The sequence below is a fragment of the Lacerta agilis genome, chromosome 16 (genome assembly GCF_009819535.1).
Source record: "Lacerta agilis isolate rLacAgi1 chromosome 16, rLacAgi1.pri, whole genome shotgun sequence".
Taxonomy (NCBI): domain Eukaryota; kingdom Metazoa; phylum Chordata; class Lepidosauria; order Squamata; family Lacertidae; genus Lacerta; species Lacerta agilis.
In genome coordinates this window covers 38,980,194-38,989,843 of record NC_046327.1, presented here as the reverse complement: position 1 = coordinate 38,989,843, position 9,650 = coordinate 38,980,194, and the positions used below count along the sequence as shown (strand labels likewise).

Below are 9,650 nucleotides of genomic sequence, written 5' to 3'. Positions count from 1 at the left end.
GGCTACCCAATCAACTGCTGGCTGGGGGGCGGAGCAAAGACCAGGTAGTGCAGGGCTCCAGCTGACCATCTGTTGTTGTGTCTCCTTATTTATGGGCTGGCTCCCGAGCCAGAGGCATGCAAGCAGTCCAGCATCCTCTTCTCATTGTGGCCAGCCTGATGCCTCTCAGAAGTCTAGAAGCCTGATGGCAACACTATCCTCCCCACTCCAGATTCCTATCAGCAGTTTCCCTTCAGACGCATGAAAAAGATCAAGCAGATGCCACTTGGGTTTAATATATTGTAAGTTTTCACACTTCCTGTGGGTTTTGATTAATTTGCCCCTGTTGTATAAAGAGTGAGAGCTAGTGACGTTTGAACCAGAAGTCCTTTCTCCATGGCCTGACTCTGATGTTGCCATTGCAAAACCACTTCCATGTAGCTAGAGGCCTGCTGGGCAGTGGGAGCACATTTGGAAAGTGTGGAAGCTGTCTGTAGTATGATGCTCTGACTTCCGCTTGCCTAGGTCACTGCTGCAATGACATGTTTTGCAAGTTTAATTGAGCTGACAGGCTGAAATTAGAAAAACAGAAGAGTGTGTATGTGTGGCTACAGAGGTGAGGAAAATGTAATTCTCTTTTTCCCCCAACATAATTTTTATTAAGTTTTCTCAAAATTATAATTTATACAAGAATGTACAACATTTATGAATTCTGCATGTATGCAAAGGTTTGTATCAATAAAAAATACTCTTATGCTTATATCATATACATAGCTTATACAGTTTGTAGAAAAAAACAAACAAAACCCCCCACAAAAAACCACGTCCCCCCTTCTGCTTCCCCCCGTTCTTCTTCTGTTTTCTTTTGACACCTAATTCCACGGATATATACTTCTTTATTACATTTGCCATCTGTCACATGTTATCAACTTAGTCCCATATTGTAGAACCTCTCCTTCCAATTTATTTCTACCTACATTATCTTATATTGTTAAATAATTTACTTGTATATATAAATGTAATTCTCAATATGCACACATGCCTTGTCAAAACTGCATCTGGTAGGATCACATCTTCTGAGTGATTTTCAAAGCAGGGATGGGGGAGCCTGTGGTCCTCCAGATGTTCTCATCATCGTTGACCACTGGCCGTGTTGACTGGGGCTGATGGGAGATAGAGTCCAACAGCAGCAGCAGCAGCAGTTGGAGGGCCAGAGCTCCCCCAGACCTGTTCTGAAACTCAGGGAACTATCTTGGCCATTGAACACTTATTCCTACACTCAATTTTATATTCCTCAGAGCTATTTCCTCATCACCATGTTTTTTTTGTTTCGAAGGGAGGAAGTGCTTGGGTGGGGCAATGAGTATGAGGGTGAGTCAGCCAGTTAAAGGATATGCATGTTTCCTGAACCAGAACGTTAAATAAAACTTTAGACAAAAGAGTGGCTAAGCTTTGACTTCCCTCGACTGTTCTGGCTCCATATAGCTAGCTGGAAAACCATCCAACTCCTAATGGTCATCTTTTCTGCCTTGTCCTGGTGAAGATGATACCTGTCTTGCCTCTGAACTTTGCTGTACTTCTCATCTTCTGGTTGCCTGTGGGTGAGTCATCCTGAAAACTCCTTACATTCCAGTGACAGGGAGAGCTGTCTAGTTTGTGCTCCCTTGGTGGAGGAATCTGGAAACTGGTTTCATCTAAAGGTGCTTCCCGATGGGGGCTTAATTTGCAAACAGATTATTGAGATATTGCCAGTGAGTTGTTGCAACAGTTTTTTAAAAAGTGTATTGTCGTAAAGGTAAAGGTAAAGGGACCCCTGACCATTAGGTCCAGTCGTGTCCGACTCTGGGGGTTTGCGGCGTTCATCTTGCTTTATTTGGCCGAGGTAACTGTACAGCTTCTGGGCCATGTGGCCAGCATGACTAAGCTGCTTCTGGCGAACCAGAGCAGCACACGGAAATGCCGTTTACCTTCCCGCCAGAGCAGTACATATTTATCTACTTGCACTTTGACGTGCTTTCGAACTGCTTTCCATAGAAAGGGTAAATCCAGATTAAATTGTGCGTGCGTGCTTTGGGCTGGCATTTTGAGGATGAGAATGTTGTGTGGGTACTGCATGACTAAGGCACACTGATCCCATGCTAAACATCTTTCTAAAAGCATCCTAAGATCCCCCAATACAAATGGGGGCATGGAAAATGTCATGTGCAATGGATGGGGTGTGAGAAGTGTTGGTGGCAAGGAAAAAAATAGGTATAAAAGGAAAAATCTTGCATGCCAAGATCCAATCTCATTTATACAAGGTCTAAACTGAGAAAAACAAACTCATTCCAAAAAGAAACATGAGCCCTGGGTAAGTGCCTGGAACCCCTGGAATCTCACACCCCCTCGGAGGCCAGGGTGGCAGGCCGCAGTATTATTATGTGCGTAAGGAGAGATTCCTGGTTCCTGGAGAGACCCTTGGTTTAGTTTCCTTGGAAGGAAGAGGACTGGAAATATATGATGACATTTCTGTGATAGGAGATAGGAGATAGATATCTCCTATCTGCCCAGTAGATTTCTAAAGGAGCCAGAGGGCCATAGCACTGGATTCACCACTGAACAAGCCAAGCCAAGCTGCTGTCTTTTTCATACCCAGTTTCAAGGCTCCTGCCTTTTGACTATTTCAGACAATAGCCTATGCTTCCCCCCCCCAACATACTGCCCCTCATCTAACACCCCATAAACCCCAAAGGCATATTAGGGGGAACTGCTTTTCAAAAATATGTATATTAGGCAAAATTACATCAAAAATATTTATAGTATTTTTTGTAGAATTGTATGATGTTATTGTACATGTCTAATATATCTTTCTGACTGTGCGTGCATGTTTTAGGAGATATTCACACAAAAATACCGCTGAATTATCATGAGGACTTTATTGTTAATATTGGAAACTGATTTGGAAACGTGGAAAACTGAATTTAGGATTGAAAAAATGAGAAACTGATGGATACATACTTCAGTCATGAGGTGTGGAAGAGATTTGCATTCTTAGCCTTATGCTGACCCACCGGAACAGGTCCCAGTCCTCTTTTCTACTTCATTGGCTGCCTATTTGTGCCCGGACTCAGTTAAATCTGTTTTTATAGCCATAAATTACCTAACAGGTACTCGTACTTCAAAGGAAACATGAGAACCGTCGTGAGGGGAAGGAGACTAGGAATCTCTACCAGATAAAAGCCCCCCCCCTACTGTTGCACATCACCCCAGTCTCTGGTGGTGCAAGATTCCAGAGGTTCCAGGTGCTGACCTAGGGTTCGTGTTTCGTTTTGTAATGAGGCTCTGTGTCATCTGTTTGATATATGGTTTATTTACATATATATTATGCAGTCACCATTCCTAGGGCATATCTATACATATATATACGATCTGAAACTATGATGGTGGGGCTCACAGTATCAACACTCCAATAGAGTATTCTCTCATGGCCACAGCTTTGGATTCCAACAGAAATCAGGCATGGCTCTGACTCTCCCAGCTGCCTAGCCTGCAGCTTCCAGCTTCTGGTTTCTAGCTCACATAACTCAAATTCCCAACTCAGGACTTCTGGTGAGGCAAGATGGCAAGCGCCTCTGAGGACCACCAGCACCAACTGTGCTGCCTGGCTGGTCCGCACACCAACGCTGCCGCTACCACTACTGCAATCGGGGGGGGGGGGGGGTCCAACGCAACAACCAGGGAGGCTGCATGGAGCCTCCAGCTCCTCCAGCGGCCTCAACCCCGCTGGGAACGGGAGCACTGATGGCCCAGTGGAGCTCCATGACCTGGAGGCCTCTGGAGCTGAATAGAAAACAAAAAGGAGGGGCCCCTAGCTGAGCACCAGCTTATATGGGAGGGCCAAGGAGACCGCAGGGAATTTCACAGCTGGCCACATGACCCGGAAGCTGTAAAGCGAGATGAGCGCCGCAACCCCAGAGTCGTCCACGACTGGACCTAATGGTCAGGGGTCGCTTTACCTTTACCTTTAGATATGCCCCAGGAATGGTGACTGCATAATATTGCAACACATTCTTGCTGAATAATGCTGGAATTGCCAGCAGTATCTCTGCAGCCTGCCCTCCCCATATCTTTTCTTTCTTATAGTGCACTTCCTTGAAACTTGCAATGTGACTATCCACCCTGAGGCACCTGTTGTGGAATTTGGAGGTTCTGTGAATCTGAACTGCACAACTACGTGTGCTAACTACACCCAGTTGGACTGGGAGGTGTCTGTTGGAGGAGGAATCCAGAAGGGCGATGGGTGGATTTCTCTAAACATCACCAATGTGTCTGAATGGGAACTTCAACCTATATGCATAGTCCAAAGAACAGGCTTTGATTCCTTAGACACCAATGTGATCATCTATGTTTACCGTGAGTATGCACAGAATTTCAGAGCTGGGAGGGATCTGGAGGTTATGTAATTGGATCTGGAGGTTATGTAATTTAGCCTCCTTCCTCACACATGCAATGTCGAGGGGGGAAATAACAAATATGCATGTTATTAGACATGGTATGCTGCATAACATGGCTGTGAGGCCTAAGGAAAGAGGGAAGAAAACCCAAGACCTGCCCAAGACATTTTGGTGATTGGGGCAGATGGTCTTAGCGGCTCCTCTGCTCTACAAAAATCATGCTGCATGTAGTATTAGCAACACCAGTCTCACAACAAAACACCTTCTGGGCGCACTTTAACATAACTTAAGGGCAGCGGCGAAGCATATGCTACCACTGCCTGGGGTGGAGTGTGGAGGGAGCTCGCTGCATCTTTTCTCGCAAAGTGGAGCGGGGGGGGGGGCTACTTGTGCACTGCAGCCCAGCCAAGGAGAGAGGTGGCAAATCTTCTGCCAACCCTCCTTCTCTCCACTCCTGGGTCAGACCTGTGGCTGGCTGGCGGTGTTGGGCCATCACAATGAGGGAGCCTGCCATGGGGGTGCTGTCCGGTCGTGCCCCCTCCAAAAATGTGTCCACAGCCCCCCCCCCATGCTATGCCACTGCTTCAGGAGGCTTAGGACTTCATGTCTGCCATGACAACCATGGGGCTGTCGCAACATAACATCAGCTCAACACACATTGTAGGTTACACTCTGGATCTTGTCTTTTTGACTGGGTGGGAAGAGGGTGATCTGAAAGTGGTCAGATCACTTCTTGTTGAGTTTTAGGTTTTTAGCCTCTTTCCCCCTCTGTAGAGGCAGCGGACCCACCCTCGGAGGTTGTGGGATCCGCGTAGTTTCCAGACAACTCTGGAGGATTTTCTGCCTGATATGCCTGGCGTTCCTGTCAAAGCCTTGGCCAACCTCTGGAACAACAGGACGGCTTGGGCTGAACTTTTGAGTAGTGGTTTCCTATAAATAATATATTTTATTGAAAACAAACTGAACTTTCAACAGAAGCCTTTGATACTTGTGTTTATGTCCTTCTATTGTACATAAATTATCTTTTGTAAACTTCCTTGGAATGCCTTTGCCCTGAAAATCAGTATATAAGTGCAGTCAGTCAACCAACCAACCAACCAACCAACCAATAGGAGCTCATCCTTGTCCACCATTATTTGATTAGGTTAGGATGCTCAGTTGTCATGCAGAGTTTTCCCTCCCATTGCCCTGAAATTGTTGTCTATATTTAGTTTAGACAACTGGGATGGTTAATATTTCCAACTTCAGAAAGCCAGGAGCTGCAGATTTCCTAGGCCTCTTTACTAGTTAGTCCTCACTTACCATTTCAGATGGTGGCCATTCATATCTTTATTTCCCCCCAGAGTTCTCAACCCCAGATATCTACCTTACTTCCAAGATTGTGGCTAATCACCGGGAGAAAATTGTATGCAGCATCCCGAGTTTGAAAGTGAGAGGTTCCAGCTCCCCATCTAATGTCAGCATCTTCCTGAAAAGGGGCAGTAATATCCTGAAGTGGGACCGCAACATCTCTGTGGAGTACAGCTTTTTGGCTAAACCTCAGGAGGATGGGGATGTCATTCTCTGTGAAGCCAACCTCCAGGTGGGCTCAGAAGTACTGCAAAAAAGTGCAAACAGAACCTTGAAGGTTGTGGGTAAGTTCTATTTGCTATGCATCTGATTGGTTTTGCCACGTGTTCAGGACTGGGAGGGCCGGTTTGGAAGTAATTTACGCACAAAGGTATCTAACCATTTGTTCTAGCCTAGAGGGCTTAGGATACTTCTGTAGCCGAGTATTTTATTTATTTACGTGTTAAAAAACATTTTTATGCCACCCAATTTACAACCAGCTGAAATACAAATTCATTTAAGTCAGTCAATTAAACAATAAATAATAAAGCACCCACCACTAACTATTGTTCCACATAAAATCTTAATGGGCCCCTAAGACCTGCGTAAATAAAACAATGATGGAAGCACATTGCTGTTATTGCATAGGGTTGGGCAGGGGCGTAGCCAGGATTTTTGTTGGGGGGGGCAGAACCTCAGTTATCTATGTATTGTTATTGATTTTTTTAAAATTTTATTTAGGTGAGGCAGCTGCCCCTCCCTGCGCCCCTGGCTACACCCATGGAGCTGGGCAGAGCTTTTTTCAGAAAAAAATAGGTGCTAGTACTCACCATGAAGTTGTAGTGGTTAAAAAGTGTGGCACTTACTGTAACAACAACAAAAAGGTACTAGTACTGCATATACTTGAGTACCCTTTGGAGGGAAAAGCACTATCAACATATAAAAGTTAAACAGAAATCCACTCAACATTTACAATAAACAATTTCTAAACTAATCAATAAAACAACAATAAATCCATGCGTAACTGAGGCTTCTGCAACTCATCAACTATTTTTTTTTTCTTATTGCAGCCAGTCCGTACAATGTGAACATCTCAACAAATTTCAAGGTGTACAAAACCGGTGCACCCCTTGTGGTGAAGTGCCATGCAGAGGGAAAGCCCTTTCCAGAGTTTTCATGGGATCTCCCCTCCCAGACTGGCCTGGAGTACTCAGATAGCAATAAGACCATCACAATCCCTTCAGCGCAAAAATACCACAATGGGACTTACCGATGTCTAGTACATAATGTCTATGGCAATGGCTCGACAGAGGTTGACATTCTGTATGAAGGTAGGTTGCATAGGACTTTCTTTCCAGTCTCCCCCTTCCCCCAGCGTAGCACTTTCTCAACTTCCTTCCTCATCCAAGGGTGCTTCCGGGACGGGACTTAATTTGCAAATGGGCCATTGATATCAGTCATTGTTGCTTTTTTAACTCATTTAATTTCCCCCAGAATGGGTAAACTCAGATTAAATGAGGGAATATTGTGATGCCAATGACACTGTGTAGACTCTGGTGAAAACTTGTACAGTGGTACCCCAGGTTAAGAACTTATTTCGTTCTGGAGGTCTGTTCTTAACCTGAAACTGTTCTTAACCTGAGGTACTGCTGTAGCTAATGGGGCTTCCTGCTGCCGCCGTGACATCGGAGCACGATTTCTGTTCTTGTCCTGAAGCAAAGTTCTTAACCCGAGGTACTATTTCTGGGTTAGCGGAGTCTGTAACCTGAAGCGTCTGTAACCCGAGGTACCGCTGTATTATACTGATCCTGGTCCGACTGCACAGGCTACCAATTAGTTTCCAGGCCCAATTCAAAGTGCTGGTTTTGACCTATAAAGCCTTAAATGGCTCAGGACTGCAATACCTCAAGGACCACCTCTTTCCATATGAACCTACCTGGACCCTGAGATCATCTTCTGAGGCCCTCCTATGTGCACCTCCTCCTCAAGAGGAACTCTGTGTTCCTGTGGCAACACAGGAACGGGCCTTCTCTGCAGTGGCTCCCCATCTGTGGAATGCTCTCTCCAGGGAAGTTCGCCTGGCGCCTTCATTATACACCTTTAGTCTTCAAGCAAAAATGTTCCTTTTTAACCAGGCCTTTGGTTGATTTGATTGACATCCTATGCCCTTTTAAAATGTTTTTTGGGGGTTATTGGGCTGTTGTTTTTATTTTGATTATATATTTTGTGGTTTTATATATTGATTTTATTCTGTGAACTGCCCTGAGACCCCCCAGGTATAGTGTGGTATATCAATTCAAATAATAATAATAATAATAATAATAATAATAATAATAATAATAATAGACATGCTGAGATTGGACTGGAAGGAGAGAACCCCCTGGCAGTAAAACTACCTTGCTGTTTTTGAAGATGTTGACAAACTCTTAATTCATTAGTGATTTGCTCTGCCTACACGAGGTAGGCAAGTTATGCTACAGCAGCATAGGAAAGGAGGTCCTCTTTCAGATATTTGGGGCAGAAGTCGTTTAGGGCTTTATACACTAAGGTCAGCTGCTTGAATTGGCAACCACTGCAACTGTTTTAAAACAGGAGATCTGAAATGTGAGGCACTGTATGGCTCTTGCATACTTCCTACATTCTGTTGGTTTCAACTACGCTCATGCAGAATTTCTCCATGGCTGGTTGTGCCCCGGGGTCCATCTGTTGCAGCAGCCTGTTTTCCAGTGCACAAGCCCTTCTTGTTGTTTGCCCCCCCACTTATTAACTGCTTCTTCCTCTGCAGCCAAATTCCATCACAGAATCATAGAACTGTAGAGTTGGAAGGGACGCTGAGAGTCATCCAGCTCGAAGCCCTGCAATGCAGAAATCTGGATTAAGGCACCCATTACATCCATCACCTAATGCGCTGTCTTCTATTATTGCAGAGGTGCCTCGCAGCTGGGTTGCAGTCTGGGTGTCGTTGTTGGTCGTGGGCATCCTGGGCATCTTGTGCATCATTTACTACTACCAAAAAGGAAGATGATCATTGGGGAAGAAAGTGAGCCTCAAAGAAACTGTTTTTGGCACAATGGAGACTGCTGAAAGATCCATTTCTTAGCAAGCCCCTACAGAAGCAACCAAGAGAGGGAATAATTTACTGTGATTCAGGACATGACAGCACTCGGCAGAAACTGGATGACAGCCTGAAAGCACATGAATTCCATTAATCTGCTACTAGCTGAAGACAAAATCAGGGAATGCTGCTGTGAACAGCAGTGGTGCAGCTAGCCGCTCGGGCAGCTGCAGGTGGGCATTCTGCCCAGGGGGTGCAATCTGCACACCGGATCACCACTGGGGGGAATTTTGTCACCCCCCTCAGGGATGACACCCGGAGAGAGCTGCCCCCGCCCCCCCTTTCCATGCCCCTGGTGAACAGCCAAGTACCTTTAGAGCAGCTGGAGTGGATCTTAGAGCCAGTGCTGTCAAGTATCCCCTTTTCCCCAGGATTCTCCCTTATTTCAAGCAGTTTCCCGCTGCTCTCCCTTATTTTTTATTTCCCTTAAATTTCCCATTTTTAATGGAAGCAGCTCCTCCCCTGCTGGCCAGGGACTGGGTGGGAAGACCTCGCCTACTTGGAGAGAAAAGCCTCAGCCCTCAAAACAAGTGGGAGCTGTTTCCCGTGCTTACAGGGGGGTGTATTCCTCCCCCTGCATCAGCCCCTGTCCGTTGCTGCCGAGCCCCTCAGCCGGCCAATAGGGTTAGCTGGTGGGCGGAGCCTGGCTGCCTTTGAGCAGCTGCTGCTTCCTGTCCTGTTTTGATGGGATCAGACAAGAAGACGATGGGGCTCCATTGCGCGGAGCACATGGCTGCCCTCCTCTTTGCTCCGCTCCGAGCCCGAGCCCGCTTGGAGTTTACATTGCTGCTCCG

At 45.9% G+C, this 9,650-nt stretch overlaps 1 protein-coding gene across 1 annotated transcript; it reads left to right on the top strand.

Annotated features, from left to right (window-relative positions):
* Window positions 1-1,363: 1,363 nt before the first annotated feature.
* Window positions 1,364-9,070, top strand: LOC117061015 (sialic acid-binding Ig-like lectin 5). The gene is made up of 5 exons (XM_033173676.1): window positions 1,364-1,580; window positions 4,102-4,371; window positions 5,756-6,046; window positions 6,812-7,072; window positions 8,669-9,070. Exons 1-5 carry the CDS (start codon window positions 1,523-1,525, stop codon window positions 8,764-8,766), a joined length of 978 nt encoding a protein of 325 aa, XP_033029567.1. The 5' UTR covers window positions 1,364-1,522; the 3' UTR covers window positions 8,767-9,070.
* Window positions 9,071-9,650: the final 580 nt, after the last annotated feature.